General features: G+C 41.8%; 1 protein-coding gene across 2 annotated transcripts in view; it reads left to right on the top strand.

The window, feature by feature from the left end:
* lsp1a (lymphocyte specific protein 1 a) overlaps positions 1-18,462 on the top strand; it is a 378,182-nt gene that overhangs the window by 181,613 nt on the left and 178,107 nt on the right. Inside the window, exon 1 of one of the 2 annotated variants that reach the window (XM_041197227.1) lies at positions 7,760-8,115. The exons of the other annotated variant lie outside the window; for it this stretch is intronic. Coding sequence (XP_041053161.1) covers positions 8,057-8,115 — 59 coding nt within the window. The 5' untranslated portion in view covers positions 7,760-8,056. Of the gene's footprint in view, positions 1-7,759; positions 8,116-18,462 lie in introns of those variants that run through there. 2 annotated transcript variants of the gene reach the window in all.

The raw sequence follows: 18,462 nt of genomic DNA on the forward strand, positions 1-18,462 counted from the left end.
TAGGCCTCTTAAAAGTTGTGTTGCACAGACACCTGAGGGCTCCAATGCTTCTCACTGACAATGAAGACCTATGTTGTTCAATCATTCCACTTTGTTTTTCAAGTCATTTAATCTTTCTACCCTATGAAATTACTGATACAATAGAGTCTAATTACATCCCTTGTATGAAATAATTATATTGAATAGCATTTTGCACCCAGGCAGAAGAAAGTCTTCTTCTATTTCTACAGGATGGAAAAGATCTTGTGCAGTTTCTCTGGGTTGCAAGTATTGAATCTTTCCCCCAAATGTGAATTTACTGTTACCATGTCTATATGGTACAATGTGCAGAACATATTAATGAGGGCTGAGGCAGTCATTGAAATCAGTGTTATCATCTGTACAGTGTTATGAATAAATAATGGGTTATTTGCCTGTCAAATTAACAATATTGTGCAATACTGTTAAAGTAAAACTTGTACTTTGTGGTTTGTTTAATAGTCACGTTGGAATCACCTAAAGGACGCACAGAAATTAACAGTGCATCATATCGTTGCTGCTCTTAATATTAATGATCCATATATATGCAGCACATATATCGGGTGATAGTTGTAATGAGATGCCAACAATGGGCGTTAGCATTTTACTAAGATTTTTCTGTGATTGTTTGGTAAATTGATTGGTGAATCTTTAAAGGGGTAAAAATATCATGCATGATTGAAGGGAGGGTTAAAATGGGTGGTGGGCGGGTGTAGAGGAAAAAGGGGCCCAGAAACAGGAGAAGCACTGGAGCCCATAATTTCTCTCCCTGGCCCTGATGAGGTAATTAGTGCAAATCATAATAAAAGTCTTGCACTAAGCACTTGAAATTTGCATTGTTTAGCAATAGCTACCTCAAAGGTCTTGCAATGAATAATTGTTGCTAAAATAAAATTTCAATTTCCATTTACAGGTTTCTTTTGACTGGTTAGTGTGCTAAATTGATTTCAGAGCCCTTGTAATAGAAAAGGGAAAATTAAGTCCTAAACTTCACCCAGTGACCCCTGCTGGAAAAAAACAACTTGAACTTCTGATGAAGACTGGATTAAGGCTGAGCTGCTGGCTCTCGCAGTCTAGGGCTGGGCTCATACAATAAAATGGAGCAAGATGTCAAAGGGCTCAGTTCCTGTGAAGCCAACCCCAAGGAAAAGACAACACATTCAGTGGAAGAGAATGAAAAATCCTTTTGAAGGTGATCTTCTTTGATGCCCTGTACAGAATCTGACCGATATGGGTTCAGCAAGGTCAAATTTCTTTCTATAGTTCTCTGCAGTGAAAGCCTATGACCTTAGCATCCCAAGTATGGACTCCACAGTCCGCTCCTTCCCCCATATAGAGTTATGGAGAAGGTGAGTCACACCTTCTGACTCTTATACACTTCTCAGGTGTTGGCAAAGGCTTGGCCAACTTACCTCCCTGTTTGTGAAGATTCATAATATATAAAAGCACTGAAAGTCTTTATGAGAGTGTTTCTTGGGTATTTCCACCAAACTTAGATCCCAGGTTACCATCCTCCATCGCTGGGTTTGAAGAGTTTAGATCACAGGTTGCTCTAGTGTACCTGTGATCTGCTGAACAGACATGTAGTGCTGTGGTGGCATTGTTCCCATCAGATTCATTACATTATCTCCTGAACTAACATTCTTTGCCAGAAATTAAGACTGTGGAGTTCCTTATCGCTTTCAGTCTTTCTTCCTCTGCTACAGACTTTTAAATATCCAAGTTTAGCATATTTAATTTTACCTCATTATCGGTCCTACTCTTTTCGACCTTGGTGGTGTCCTGTGCTGTGGGCCTTGACCCTACCACAAGGTTCCCTAATTTAACAAGAATTAGCATATCGCCATCAAAGCAATTTTTAAGGAAATCATGCTCAGAACTTTAAGCCAAGTCTCCAATAGCCTTCCTCAGCAGCAGATGCCACATTTCACTGTCGCATCTGGATCAGGGAGCAACCAGCATAACCTGATTGTTCCCCAAGCCCTTCTTTTAAATTGTAATGCTCTCATAATCTAATCTATAACTCTGTAATCCTATCCTCCCCTTGGTCCAACTCGCATGAATCTACTTCAATGCTCAGACCTCCATTCTGCTCTCCAGTTGCAAATTTCAGCTGCCTCTGCCAAGATTCAGCGCTTTCGCAACTGAAATGGAGTGGAAAGCAACTTTTCAGTGGATTGCTGAAATGACATCTGCTGGGGAAGTCAATCAAAGAATGGGTTTGACAACACAGGCTGAGCTAGTGTAGATGATACAGCACACTGAGAGTACCCAGTGAATAATGAATACAAATACCCTGAAACAAACACAAAATACTGCAGATGCTGGAAATCTGAAATAAAAAAACAGAGAATGCTGGAAATGCTCAGCAAGTCTGGCAGCATCTGTGGAGAGAGAAACAGAGTTAATGTTTCAGGTCGGTGACCTTCATTAGCATTGGGAAAAGTTAGAAACATAATAGGTTTTTGAGCAAGTGAAAGGGGGGATGATGGGAAGGAAAGGTTTGAGATAGGGTGGAAGGCAGAAGAGATTAAATGACATAAGGTTTCATGGTCCAAGTACAAAGGGAGTGATAATGGGACAAGTAAAGAAACAAAAGATGGGTCTAGAGCAAGCGTGAATGTAAGGATCCTGAATAGCTATTGTCTGAAAGTACAGAAGGAATAAGACAGAAACAGAAAAACAGACCAGCAAAAAAACAAAAGAGGGGCAGAGGTTACAAACTAAAATTCTTTAACTCAATGTTGAGTCCAGAAGGCTGTAAAGTTGAAAGTTAAGGTGTTGTTCCTTGAGTTTGTGTTGATCTTCATTGGAACATTGCAGCAGGCTAAGGACAGAAAGGTGAGGAAAAGGGCAAGGTGGAGAATCAAACTGACAAGCAACTGGGAGCCCAGGGTCATGCTTGCAGGCTGAATGGATGTGTTCCACAAAGAAGTCACCCAGTCTGCCTTTGATCTCCCCAATGTAGAGGAGACCGCATTATAAGCAGCGAACACAATATACTGAATGGAAAGAAGTACATGTAAGTCTCTGCTTCACTTGGAAGGAGAGTTTGTGGTCTTGAACAGTGATGAGGGAGAAGGTAAATAGGACCAGGTCTAACATCAAAAGGTGCTGTGTGAAGGGGAGGAGCTGTTGGGGATGATTGAAGAGTGGACCAGAGTGTCGCAAAGGGAACAATCCCTTTGGAATGTCAGAAGGGGAGAGGAGGGAAAATATATTTGTTGGTGACATCATACTGGAGGTGTCAGAAATGGCAGCAAATGATCCATTGAATACAGTGGCTGCTGGGATGGAAGGTGAGGACAAGGAGAAACCTATTGTGGTTCTGGTAGTAAGAGGGAGGGGTGAGAGCAAAAGTGTGGGAAATAGAATGGACATGGTCAACCATGTGAACCATGTTGGAGAGGGAATCCTCAGATGAGGAAAAGGAAGACATATCAGAAGCATATGGAAGGTTGCATCATCAGAACAGATGTGATGGAGACTATCGTCCCTGAAGTATGCTGGGTAATAATCTAATAGAGGCACAAGCTTTCCAATGCCAAAATCCAGAGCGGGTTTGGTTGTTGTGTTGCCTGGTTCTCCAATGTACTTGTAGGCTTACAAAGAATTTCTCATTTCAAGGCAAAGCTATAAGGGCAATTCTGTCCAGAAAATTTCACCTACCATGGGCTTGCCTGAATGTGCCTCCTGGTAATGGATTACAATGTGGCATTGACAGTAATTGTGTATCATAAATTTCAACAAAAGTTGACAACCTGAGTGCCATTGATCAACTGGGTGAAAGAAAATGTGAATATGGCTTCTGAGGAAACATTTTCCAAAGCAGTCTCTGTTCAAATGCTGATCTGGCAATGTGTTATGAGCATTCAGACAGCTATTCGTTGTGAGCTGCCTGATTTTGTATAGTCAGCTTCATTTATATTGCCTGGGTGAGCTCATAGCTCCTAATAATTGGCTTTGGATGCTCATGAGAGAGGGCGGGAAGTTGTGTGTACCTAACCATTAAGGGGCAATTATAGCATGTAATCTGAACTGGTGTTATATTGTTTTACTATGTGCTACAAGACAATAGTGTAGTTTACTTTATTATTACATATTGGCAGAGAGCTGAAGGGATGATGAGTACATTGGAAGAGGTGTGACTATTTCATGACAAGTGGCAATTTTGAGGATAAGAATGTAATCAGCCTATGAAAATGTAGTTTTGGGAACAAAAGTAGCCAGCAAATCCAATTGGCTAGCACAATAATTGCCATGGCAAGCAATGGGGCCTATGGTCAAGTGATAGAGTGACACAACCCTCCAATCTCTTGTTTGCTACCAGGTAAACTGGAGGTGCTGCAGAATGAGGCGGTCTGAGGAGGGTGTTTGTATTTACCATTCTAGGGCACCATCCCATCCCAGAATACCAGCATGCCATGAAAAAGGCAGGGGAAGAGGTCTTAAGGGTACAACTGCCCTGATGAGCACTGGTGAGGCCAAACCCTTGGTGTATTTTAGTTGTAGGCATACTTGCAGAAGATGGCTTGGTTCCATATCTGACTGTTTGCTGAAAAATGCCTCGATAGATGCGTAACTACCCTGCAATGAAAATGCAGACCTGGCTGCACATACCAGGGGCAGAATTGTTTCTGTTGGCTTCATCACTACCAACCACCATCCCTTACCACCCCCGCCCTAACTGGAAAATTTCATTTGACCTCTGACAACAGGTTAATAGCATTTAAAGAGCCTTACTTAGCTACCCACCCCTTCTGGGTGGGTAGTCCTGCATCTTACACCCATTTCTCCCATGCGGCTTCCAGAAAAATGGCCTGGGGTGGGATGGTGCTGGCAAATTGGCATGCCAATAGCGGACATGAAATTCTGAACCTACCTGCTTCCGTGCTCAGCTCCATCAGCACCAAAAAATCCAGGCATCTTTCATTCCGTTCACAATTAAGAGGTTTTGGCATATCCTGCCACAGTTTCTCTTGTCATTGTCCCAGTTATTAAGTTTTATCCATCATTTTGTTGCCTAGTGCCTAGTCTGAAATTAGCATTAAAGGTGGAATTTTACAGTCCCCCCCACCCCGACCCCTCCCCACCACCCCCCCCCCACAACCACCCCTGCACCACCACCCCCTCCCCCCACCCCCCCCCCCCCCCAACCCCCCAACAGCATAAATCCTGGCGGATAGGAGAACTTAATCTGGGGTGAGGCCAAAATCTGTTTCCCAATTTTGGGATGAACTATTGGAATTCCGTTGTCTGAACTTTCAAGGTGTGTTGAGCATTGCGAAGAACAATGTCGGGAAGCTATTTTGCATGCATTACCATTTCATGCATGCTCATTAAAAGGCTACCTCGCCGGAATTAATTTCCCCCTCCAAATTAAGCTCCCTGCCAGTCAGAATTTAGGACATTCAGTTTTATAAATGCGTATGAATGGCATGGAACTGGTGAGCTTCACTTCTTCCACAACTTTGAGGTCTACAGATGCTGCTTTCGCCTTCTTGGGAACAGCTTATAATATCACTCATATCAGGTGCCAGGAGCAAAAGCTGAACCATGGCTGGACGTGGTGGACCAGTGGGGAAGGGTGGGAGGTTGCCCTGAGAAGGAAGACAGACTGTCTAGGGCATGTTTAAAAGGATGTCCTGGGAAGGAAGACAGACTGACGTTCCTGGCTTGCAGTGAGTGAATGGCAGTCCTGGTGCCCTTAAATATGGTGCCCTCTTTGACCCCATGAGGTAATAGTGGGGAGGCCGACTTCCTTCCTGTCCACCCCCCCCCCACCACGAGATTCACCATGCTCCAAACGGATGCATAGCTAATGAGCAGCGCAAGATCGCACTGCCATCCTGCCTCCTTCCCAATCACTCCCACTTCCACATCAGCCACCAAACTTAGACTTCACAACAGAAAATTCTGCCCTAACTGTGGATGGGAGGGTTTCGGTAGTGGTACTGTCTCCCCTCTGCTTAGCATCCCTACTTTATTTTAAAAGTAATAGGGGAAGTAGTAGTAGGGGAAGATTTCCATTGGAAAATTCACATTATCCCAACAGCTTGGATGTAGCATATTGTTTGTAATCAGAACACTTGGCATTACATTTTCTGACAAACTGTGATGAACCAGGAAACCAGGAGAGAAATAAATAAAAGTTGAAAGGTGCAAATTCCCCCTTTAGGGGACATTTGTGTTTTTGCAACATATTTACATTCTGGGACAGCGATCAATACTACTGTTTTCAAAGGAATTTAAAGATTTTTCTGCTCTGTCTCACTTGTCCTAATGGCGTAATTTAAAAATAATAAATGCTCTTTTTTAAAAAATCTACAAAAACAGGGTAAGTCTGCAGGCATGCAGAAAAGGAAAGAAATACGACTCCAGTTATGCCATGTCTGACCCAGTGATCCTGCAGACTGATAAGCCTAACGTTCTGACTAAACTGACTGTGCGGAGAGACAGGCACTCGCCTGGTGGATTGGTGGCCCTGCAGTGTAATCTTTGCCTGACTCACAACATACCTCCCCCATTCAGAGAAGCCTGTATCTAATGAACTCTTGCTGTCCTACTGCAAGACTCAGGGCAGAAAGTTCGAATAGCAGGGGGCACCATCAGTTGTATGACACCCAGTTTGGGAAGGTGTCAGAGATCTGGAAAATCTCATTATGCATTGTAAATCAGCACCTTCCCCACCCCCAGCCCTTGTTTGCTGAGGAGCAATCCAACATGTCAGCAGCAAAGAATTTCCTTTATCATTCAGTGTGAATAGCTGTCACCTTGCTATGGAAACTATATTATCCAGTGCTATTGGGCTACTGGGAAATGTTATGGCACATCAGCACGTGTACAGTTGTTAGAGGAGAAAATTTTGTCTGTTACTTTTGAAAGGGAGAAAAGCTGGAAGTAGTTTATCTGGCAGAGCTGAGGTGTCGCAAGAGTCTCTCCTCATAACTTAGAGGCAGGCAGAGTTGCCAATTTCACAAGACTGTTAGAAGTCCGATTTATTATTTAAAAAGAACGAAAAATCACAGACCCATTTAAATACTTAAATCTCTGCAGGAGCTTTTACATTTAGTGCTTCTGTAGTCAGATCATGTGCGATTGACGTCAATCCTCCAGCTCCCCATGTTTTTATTGGCAAAAGCTGAGGCCTTATTCCAACAAGCAGAATGTGGGTCTACCACTTTGCCATTAGAGTAAGGGAAACTGTGTTGGTCGCACACTGGGAGCTGATCCGCAGATGTCACTCTCCCACAAGTCAAATTATGCAAGTTCTAAATAGAAGTACCTGGTTTCCTTTTAGGAGCAAAATAGCTCAAAATAAGTTACATTTTAAACCAAATGAGTGAGCCCCACTGAAAAACCAGAGAAGCATACAACACTGAAACAGGCCATTTGGCCCTGTGCTGGCCCTTTGAAAGAGCTATTCTTTTACATGTCACTATTGAATCTGCTTCCACCACTTCTTTCAGGTTGTGCATTCCAGATCGCAACAACCTGTTGAATAAATAAATAAAAATTATCTTCCCGCTGGATTTGAGTGAGAGTTCATAGATCTAAAAGCAAGCGATCGCAAGTCAGTATCTGAAGGTTATTTTTAAGGGAGTGAAATTGGAGCTGGTTTTCTTTGTCTCCAATATTAGGTGGAATGTGGTATCGCCTGGGATTTTTTTTTTCCTCTCCATGCCTTTCCTTCAAGAAGGTCACATGGCCTGTGTGGATTTGGGTAAGGGAGGGAAACGATGCAATCTGTATTAGCAGTACTGAATGAGAAACACATGCAGCATGAGGGAGTGTGGAGTTACTGAGCCTGTCTGACTGCGGGGCTGTACAGAGAGAGAGAGCGAGAACTGGAGGAACTAACACTACAGTTTGCACGAGAAATCCAACAGGAAAACTTCAGCCAACCAGCGGAGCTTTCACGGAACATTTAAAGCCACAGAGGTTTGGGACAAGAGGAGATATATCCAGTCCTGAATTAAGAACTAGGGAGAAGCTTTTTTTCCTTTGCATTGTGATTGTATGATTTACACTGAAGGACATGACCAGTGCAGTCTTTAGGAGAGGATCCAGTAAAGAGGGTTTGAAAAACCTCTTGCGGTGAGTGAAAAATATGCCTGAGGGAGTCATTGCTTTTTGCCCTTGTAAAAACTGAATGGTGCTTTTAAATATAGAGAAAATTCAAATCAGTGCTCCCTTATTTATTTAGGAGTTATCCAGCACTGCGGTCAATTTACTTCTGTGAGCTTGGAAATATGCATTTTCTTTATACATATGATTGGATGCAGAATTGTTTTCGAAACAGTGGGCTGTCAATATTGGAGAATCCGACACAATCAGCGTGTGGCTTTTTTTTAATATTTATACATGGAAATAAAAGTGTTTGAATTGATTATTATTTTAAAAGGGGGTTGGATCTCACTCCCAGGGCTTTTGACTTTTCCTGTTGCTTGGCAGCTGAATAGTGCAGTGAGTCAAAGGCTCTGTACTGAGCCCATGGTTGTTTTAATTCAGCTTTTTTAACTGCGGGGCATTCACTAGGATTAATTGGTCTCCATCACTTCTGCTTTAAACAGCTTTCAAAACATTCAATCTTTAAGGGCCACCACCTTCATGAATAAGTGGCTACGAATTTACAAATAGATGGTGTGAATTATGTTAAAATGCAAGATGATCCCACATGGAATCATTATGACCAAAATGACAGCACCCTCTCTGCAAAAAAAGAAGTTTGTAAACTTATTTCCCCAAGACACTGTCCCTTTAAAAGAAAAGCAGTGATCTTGTTGGCTACAATCCTGTCTGGTTTTTAGCAGAGGCATAAAATGTGTCCACTGACGATGCTGAATGTTGAATGAATGTGTTATTTATCTTTTAATTCTCTCCAATCTATACGTTTCACAATCATCTAAGGACTGTGTCAGATGTATATTTTTGAAAATTAGATTTGTGATATATACTGAATACCTGGAAGTGAGTTCCATATTGGAATTGACTTAAGGGGAATTCGGATATCAAGTGTGGCAGGGTGATTCTTGGGAACAAGTTACAGGTTGGAATCTAACCCTCGGATGTATATGATTTGTATGTAGAATAATGGATCCTGGGAGGGAGTGAGAGGCTGAAGTCTAAGTAAGTAACTTTCGAGTACAAACCCGTTTCCATCTGTTTCAGATGAAGTTATATTGTTTCATAGTTTGCCATTGTGAGATTTGAACTCTTGATCTTGGGTTTACAAGCCCAGTACCATAACCACTTGGCTATTTAGGCCAAGCTAAGTCTAAGTAAGTAGGTGTATATGGTTCTTGTGCGGCATAATGATACCTTTAGTGATTAACAGGCTGGGATCTAATCAAGGGGTTAGGATGAAGGGATGAAGTGCTAAATTGTATGTGTGAATATGGTTACAATTTCTCTTGTGAGTTATGTTGTGTTAAAGGTTGTCACTTTGTGTTAGCTGTAGGCACATTTCACACTGTTGATTTGCAATGATGTTGATTCAAGATGATTAACAGGATGCCACTCCAGGGTTATTGAGAAAATGCAGGTTACAAATTAAGGTCTGCTTCCCCTAGACAGTTCAGTTTTTTAAATGGACCATGGATAGTAATTTGTCATTGCGGATCAGGTTTGATCTCTGGTCTATGCTGAATGGTTGGTCTTGGCTTCAGTGGCAATTGGGAGCAACAATTGATCTTTGGGATATAATTCCATCCTGATTTGCTTCAGATTTGTATAAAATTACCAATATCATGTCACAAGTACAGCTGGTATGTGAAATAGATAATTATGTCCAGTGGGGACTCTTCTGAGATTGGAACTGAGGTATTATTGGGCAGTGTAGAGCTGAGTAGAACAGAAGGAACTTTAGACTGCATCTAACAAAGCCAGATGCGACTTGTGAAATAAGTGTCATTTGTGGAGCAAGATGGGTTATGCCAATGCAACTGCTTGTGGATGCAAAAAGCATTTTGTGATTCAACCAATTTGGCACTTATCCTCACTGTCACATTCGGAAATGCCCCAAGCATAGCTAATGAGAAAAATCAAACTGGTGCAGTATGGCTGCTGTTGTGTGATTGGAACGGAGTCGATTTTACTTAGGCAGAGTAGAATAAGCTTAACTCTACATCTAACTCCTGTCTTATGCCTCATTTGTACTACTGAGTAGCAGAAGTGAATAGTGTTCTATTTCTACCACTGACATCCTTCACTATCATGAAACCTGGGGCTTCAAAAGTTACTACTGTTGTATGAACTGTTACTCTGTCAAATTTCATGAGAGAGAACTGCATGGCAATTTTTTTTCGTGTGCATCTCCTCACCACACAGTACCACTAATACAATGCCAACAAACTGCATTTACGTGACACCTTTTAATATAGAAAGGAATCCCAAGGTGCTTCATAGTGGTAAACTGACTTCCTCAGTGTGATATTTGGCTTGTTGGTGTCAAATGATATTTCACAACATCAAATAAACGCTAATCACATTTTTTAGAAGCCCCTGACACATGGATTTCATGGGGATAATGGGACAAAGGGCTCCTGCATAATGAATGGAAAAAAAAATGGTAATTGCTGTCCTATGAAAACTGCAGGAGAGCAATCCAATAAAAGGCAGCTTGAAGTAAACAACCCTATTCAGACTCTGTCTATTAAAAGGATGGTGATATTCTACTGTTCCAAACATTTTAATCTATCGGCAGAATAAGAATGTTTTTGTAAATCCACTTTTAAGACATTTCAACACAGTTTGTTAGCTTTGCGCATAACTCCTTATCAATGCTAAAGACTCTTAGCTTGGTTTGAATGAAAAGCCTACAGGGTGGTATTAAATGTTGGAATGCATCAGAAAAAGTTGAAGCAATCCATAACATTTTTTGTGCCTATGTAGCATTCTAAGAACCAGACAAACCAACTTAAGCATTTCAAGGGCAGCTTCTGTTGCTGTTTGCTGACTGGCATGGAACTGAGACCATAAGGTTTCCAAGCTTGATCCCTATTGTATACTGAATTAACTAATCTCATCTCACACAATTGGTTTCGGTCCAGTACCCTGAGTTAGTGAAGGAAAAGGAAATCAGTCAGATTTCCCGTTTCTGACTACTATCCAGTGACTCCTGCTAGGCAGGATATGTGAAGCTGCCTGATGAGAAAGGAATTGTGTTGAGCTGTAATGACCCCATAATGAAAGGCATTGGCTCTCTTTCTCTTGGTTCACATGTGAAAAGTTATTATATAGCTCAGGTACCAGGGACTAGCCATAGAACAATAACCTGATCAGAGTGAGCACGTTGTGAGGCCCTTAGGATATATATGTTGGAAACAGGCCCAACTGATCTACAATAGTAAAAACAAAGTCTGGAAAAACACAGCAGGTGCCTGAAGAAGAGTCATATTGGACTCAACTTTAACTGTTTCTCTCTTGACAAATGCTGCCAGACCTGCTGAGTTTTTCCAGCACTTTGTTTTTATTTCAGACCTTCAGCATTTGCAGTGTTTTGCTTTTATCTAACTGATCTGTGCCTGTGTTTGTGCTCCACAAGTCTTTTCCCACTTTTCATCTAACCCTATCAGCATAACCTCAATTTGCACTCTAACCTTATGAAGAAACCTCACAGTAGGCACTGATTTACTTAATCCCACCCTGACAGTGAAAATGTCTAATTTATGTTTTGAGTGGCTGTGCTGACACACATCTGTGTATTTATATGTGCACACCTGTGTGTACATCTATGAATGTGCATGTCTGGTGTACTCACGCGGTTGGTGTGTGTGTACATCTGTGTATGTTTGCCAGTGTGTAGGTTCAGTGAATTGATGTCTTTTTTTGTTTGTGAATTCAGGCTTGTCCATGCTGCAGGCCTGGCATGAGTACGAATTGTTCAGGCTCGCTCTGTGCAATTCTTTACTGAGAGATGTAATGAAGTGTATGTTCAGGGACACTTTCTGTTTCCCAGCGAATGAAGAAATCAACTGTTGTCAGCTCCTCATTAAAATGGAGCTATTTAAAAAGTGGCTCAGCAGATACTGTATACTTGTGAAGCCTAAGTAGAATATGTTACTGCTCAGAGGTAGAAGGAAGAAGTCCCCCATCACTTAACAGTCTTGGTGCAACATTATATCAATGACTCCAATCTCCAGGTTTTGTGGCAGCATAATGTGAAAGCTGTGGCACTTTGCAACAAATTATTTTCTGAAAAATGCACTTTATTCATAAAATGTTGAAGTATATTTCATAACAATTCAAATTTGACATTGTATTACAGTTCAATTTCTTTCAATCCAGTATGTGGCACTGAGATATTTCACTACACTTACAATTATAGCTTTAACACTTCATGTTCAGCATTCTGTAGTGCATACAGCCCAAGGAGATTTAGATGGCTTCCAGCCTCTCTGTGTACTATGAGGGAGGACCTTAGACTGTGTTCCTTCCCCATTGCACCTTTGATGCAGCTTCCCCAAGCTTTAGCGAATCCTTCCACACGTGGTCCTGGACCTCGGAATGAGCCAGTCTGCAACACTCGGTCATGGATGGCTCTTTGCACTAGAAGACCAACAAGTCTTGGGCAGAGCAGAGAGAGTCTTTCACTGGGATAATGATTCTCTAGCAGCAGTTTATGGTGTGCTTTCTGTTGAACACAGTCCTGCATTTTGGACTTTCAAAATCATTTGGCAGAATGCCTCGTTGTTTTGAAAGTCCTGATAATGATCAAGACATAGCTTGGCTAGGAGTGAGAAGGACCCTCCCAGTCAGATCCTTCATGCACACCCGGAGTCCTGCATTTTGGAGCTGCTCCAAATGAACCTTGACAAAAACCATTGCATCTCTTCAGATCTGCTTTGCAAAAGCACATTCCAGAAGGAGGTGGGCGACAGTCTCTTCCCCACTGCAATTGCCTAAGGACAACATATGGTGGCGCTGAGACTCCAGGTGTGCATGAAGGATCTGACTGGGAGGGTCCTTCTCACCCCCAGCCAAGCTATGTCTTCTTGATCATTGTCAGAACTTTCAAAACAATGAGGCATTCTGCCAAATGATTTTGAAAGTCTGCCCAGGGAAACATCTGGCGGGTTCCCGCAAGGTCCCAATGGCTGTTGCGTGCGGATGGCTGCCTGATGGATTAATAGTGGTTTTCTGCATAAGCTTTTCCACAGGGGTCAGGTAGTATGGCAACATCCAACTGAATGGAGTGCTTCACAGCAACATGGCCATCTTTCACAACACCGGGTACAGATAGAACATCAGCATGTAGTTAGTTACACTTGGTGCTTGCTTACTGAAGAGCTGCACAAAGCTTGAAGGAGCCATACACAAAAGGTATCCATCAGGATGAGGGTGATGATGTGTATGATTCCTCACTTTTTGTCCCTATGGGCATAGTGCATTTATAATGTCCGGATAAAGCGGAAGATGTCTTGGTTAACACCCCTGGCACAGGAGTGTAGTATGGGTTAGATCTGCGTCATGTACAGCAATGTTAGGAGCACTTCGAGCCTAATACCCAGATTCTTACCGCAATGGAGAGGGCGATTTGCTCCCCCAAGCTGAATTTTTGTTTGATCTTGTCTATATACTCCTTCCAGATTTTGGTGCACGCTCCAGGCCCTCCAAATCATTTTCCCGAAAACCGTATAGGGGACAAAGGATCAGTTGACCCAGTTCCCAAAGAACATGGCTTGGTCTTGCTGTACTATATTTAAAGCTCCCAAGGCCAGTTCGAACTAGTTGCAGATCGGTCTGTGAAGAAACAGCTGATCTGAGCCGAAGGTGATAACATTGTCCATGTGCAAGGACTGTGTACTTTCCAATAAATGCTACAGTATAATTAGACTTGTGGATGATTGAATCAATTGTGGTCGGTGTGTATGTGTTTGCATCTTTTAAAATTATCCTTTCTTGTGATGAGAGTGTCGCCAGTTAGCCAGCAATTATTGCCCTTGAAGGTGGCGGTGAGCTGCAGCCTCGAACTGCTGCAGTCCATCTGATATGGGTACCCCTACAGTGCTGTTAGGGAGAGAGATCCAGGAGCTTGATGCAATGACAGTGAAGAAACAGAGATATAGTTCAAGTCAGAATGATGCGTGGCTTGGAGGGAACTTGCAGTTGATGGAGCTCCCAAGCATCTGCTGTCCTTGTCCTTCTACGTGGTACAGGTCACAGGTTTGGAAGGTACTGTTGAAGAAACCTTGGTGAGTTGCTGCAGTGCATCTTGTAGATGGTACACACTGCTGCCACTCTGTGGTAGAGGGAGTGAATGTTTGTGGACTGGATGCCAGTCAAGTGGGCTGCTTTGTCATGGATGGTGTCAAGCTTCTTGAGCATTGTTGGAGCTGCACTTGTCCTGGCAAGTGGAGAGTATTCCATCACACTCCTTATTTGTGCCTTGTAGATGGTGGACAGGCTTTTGGGAGCTGAGTTATTTGCCGCACTTTGGTGTGTATGATGTTACGGGTGTACTTCATCAGTATTATTTTGGAACAAAGTGATAAGTGGCAACATCAGTTGGACTTGATTTGGTGGCAGAGCCACTGAAGACAAAAGAAGTCAGCATGCACTACTTGGGTTTGAGATTATGTGGAGCATAATTCCTGTACGGTGTGAAGCCAGCTTCAAAAAAATGGCTTGGCTCGACTTTTATGGCTGACTGGATGCTTTATAAATTTTGTGCTGAACCTTTTCATTGGGATGTGATACACATTGCTAGCCACAGAGGAAAAAACCCTATAAACTCATGTAAGCATTAGGCTGCAGAGCCCTTCTTTGGTCAACAAAGTATAGTTCACTGCCCAGAATATAATTCCAATCTCAGCACAGTAGTAAATAGATTGTCCGGTTATTACCTCACTCCTGATCGCAGGATCTGGCTATGTGCAATTAGCTGCCACATTTCCAAGGTTACAAAAGTGATTACTCTTTTTAAAACTACTTTTGGGAAGCACTCAGGTCATGAAAGGGGCTACAAAAATACAAACATTTCCCTTTTCTTAATGTATGACCACAGTCTGATTTACTGTAACTATGCTTATTTGTGTTCATGTATGGCAGGGGGGAGGCTTAGCAAATCTAGGCTTCACCAGTGGAGTTTTGATGAGTCTGCTGTGGTGACTATGATCTGTTTGGAAGCTTGGCTACATGCAGTTGATCATTCGGTGTCTATAGTGCCAGAGATTACATCATCACCATTAAAGTGCTTCTTATTTATTCTTTTCTCCCTCAAACATAGACCATGTGTGAGTCACAAAGACTGTCAAACAAATCCCAACATGTCCTGCAAGGCAGCAGCATTTTTCCAGGCCACTAGTTCAAAAGGTCAAGGAAATGAGATTGAGATTTTTATAAAGAGAAGACTTTGAGGTGACTCATTGAAGGTAACGCCAAAGTTGGTATAGACAAATTGCTTATTGTGACGGATAGTTCAAATGCCAGCGGAAAATTGGCAAAAATTAGTATTCTGGGGATAAGAAGAGATCTTTGAGCAATTTTTTTAATCATGGAAAAAATGACTGGAGAAGACTTTCTCCAGAGGACAGTGTCAATTTTAGGCAGCTGGCTGCAAATATTGAGAGAAGAATGAGAAGCGATTATGTGGAGATGAGGTTGAACCTCCACAGTAATTCTCCTGTTTTTGTTTTGTTACTAACTACTGTGAAAGACTTGTGTTACGGTTGGTTCCCCAGGTGAGGTTCCCGCAATTTATGATCCTGGATGTAGTACCCCAAATTGTTATGCTCCCAGGTGAGGAGGGATGAACTGGCCCCCCTTCTTTATTCAACCCTCTCGTTTGGTTGCAACAAGGTTAATTTAAAAAGGATCCTTTTCCGCATGGATACCTTTTCCCAGTCCAAATGTATTTATGTTTTATAAGGAGCCAATTTAACCAGGCTGTCTTGAGTCAAAGAGTGGATTTATTAATTACTAAATGTGAGGAAAAATAATAAAAACGCAACACAGATGCACACAGATTAGAAATAAAAAATAGAATCCAAAAATAAAGTTTTAAAAAATAAACAAATCAGTCCTTTGGCTTGTCCATGAGTAGAAGATGGTGAAACATTGTAGCTTTTAAGTTGGGGCGATTCCAGTAGGGCTGACCCTTGGCATTTGAGCATTGGGTTGAAGATTCTTGGTTCTGCAGATTAGCTGAAAGGAGTTGTCCTGTTTCCTTTTCGACTGTGCCTTTGCTGACTTGTGAATTGCTTCCAGCAATCGGAGCGAAACCTTTTTTTAACCAACAAGTTCAGGGATGCCCAGTTGGTGTTCTTCAGCTGTGACTTTCACAGCGTGTGTGCGTGCATATATACACACACACTCCCCCACACACACACACACACACACACAAACACACCAGACTAGCACACAGAACTAGAGTTGCAGTTGGCTTTTTTAAACCCCTTTCTTTGGGTATTCTTGGAAGAAGAAACTAACATGTCCTTTGCCCAGACCTGTTTTCTTTTCAACTCAGTTCATGTTCACAGTCTGGGATATAACTCAACAGGAGGTGGTTTCAGCTGAGACGTAATCATTTTCCATTATCTCTGTAACCACAGGAGATTACAGTTCAGTTTTCATTGTATCCTGACCTTTGAAGTGCCCCTGTCTGAGGTAGGCTGTGTCATTCCTTTTAGGCATGACATTCTGTTCTCTCTCAGCTAGTTAGTCAAGTAATCCACATAGGAATTTTCCAGCAAGTGGTTACCTTACAGTCTCAGGCAGCTTTTGTCTCTATGTCCCGTTTTTTTTTAAAAAAAGAATGTCTTACTTAAAGGTTCAATATGTCCATAAGTAATTCGGGAATAGGATCCGTGGTCATGACACTTGAAACAGCATGTTTGGCATTTATGCTATCGCTTCATGATTTCTCTGGATCATTCATCTGAAGCTAGGGGGAGAAACCCAAAGATAATTCCTCCTCAGTACACCGGATTGGAGTAAATGGCTTTTTAATATTCTATTTTTAAATGAATTTTCAAGTTTATTTTTAATGCCACAAATCAAGCCCATTTTCTTAAAATGATCCTTTTGGTAAGTTGGTCTAATTTTTATTTGGAGAGGAGGACTTACAACACAATCACAGTTAATGGAATAAAAGTGATCTTCATGCTTTTCAGTGTTGTGAACTACCTGCAATGTCTGCCTCCAAGACACTGCCCGACACTAAAAAGGAACAGTGTTATTGCAGAAAATATTAATGGTGTTTCATTTCTAATGAGTTAACAAACACAGAAATCCACCACTCTCAGTGGCCCTTTGGGATCTGAGGATACAGTTTTTAAAACCTGTGATGTATGACTGTTCCTCATCTTTTCTTTTAACCTTGGAAAGGTGAACTCTTCTAGCATGGCATTAAGGAATGTAGATTAATAGCTCATGGAGTAAATTCCTGTTAGAATGAATGTGAATACACTCAAACAGGTTGTGCAAGATGAAGTTGTAGCCACTTGGAGCAAACAGGTCAACCATATGGTGTTGCCAGGGTGTTAAAATTGTAAAGTGTCTGGTCACGCTACAGTCAACACCATGCCACTGTGGACTAACTCCTTTCTTTAGTGAATGTTTTCTTAACACTGTCATTTTTTTAAGAATAAATATATACACTAAATTAATTTTTGAATGCAGAAACTTATTTTGCAGATATATACTTTATGAATAGAGTATCTAAAAGAACATTACAAAACATTTCAAATTGCCCAACACAAAGTGCAATAGTATTAATATTTTCTACCTAGAACATATTGCACTCTGAGGTGCTTCAATATAATTGTAATACATGTAATATTTGCTGTACACATTCAATATGAGACTTACAGCCCAAGGGGATCTATACACTTGCCAGCCCCCGCACTGCACTATGGTTGAAAGATCTTAAATGGTGATCTTTCAACCATTGCTCCTCTGTGGTTGCTGTCCCAATCTTTTGTCCATCCCTAAGCACGTAGAATGTGCTGGTCTGCAACACTCGGTCACGGACAACTCTTTGCACTGAAAGATTTCAAGCTGATTAAAGTGCGCCTTTCGTTGAGTTGATGACCCTCCAGCTGTAGTGGATGTTTGTCTCAGTATGCATTCTTGGGAACAGCTCATAAAGCACAGAGTCCTGTGGCACAGAGGTGCTTGGGATGAACTTTGACAAAAACCACTGCTCTCTCCAGATCTTGTTTGTGAAGGCACGTTTCACCGGGAGATAGACAATGGTCTCTTTACCCGCCGCAGCCACCTCAGGCAACATGCAGAGGGGAGACATAAATATATTTCCCCACGCTCTCTCTCTTTCCCTCTCTCTGCACACGCACACACCCAAATACATACATAAAAAATAACATAATACACAGGTACCCATGAATTACTTATGGCCATATTGAACTTTTTAAGGAAGACGTGTGTGCTTTTAAATAAATAACAAGCAAGGACACTGACCAAAAATGGCTGATAATGTAAAAC

Source organism: Carcharodon carcharias, chromosome 10 (genome assembly GCF_017639515.1).
Source record: "Carcharodon carcharias isolate sCarCar2 chromosome 10, sCarCar2.pri, whole genome shotgun sequence".
Lineage (NCBI taxonomy): Eukaryota > Metazoa > Chordata > Chondrichthyes > Lamniformes > Lamnidae > Carcharodon > Carcharodon carcharias.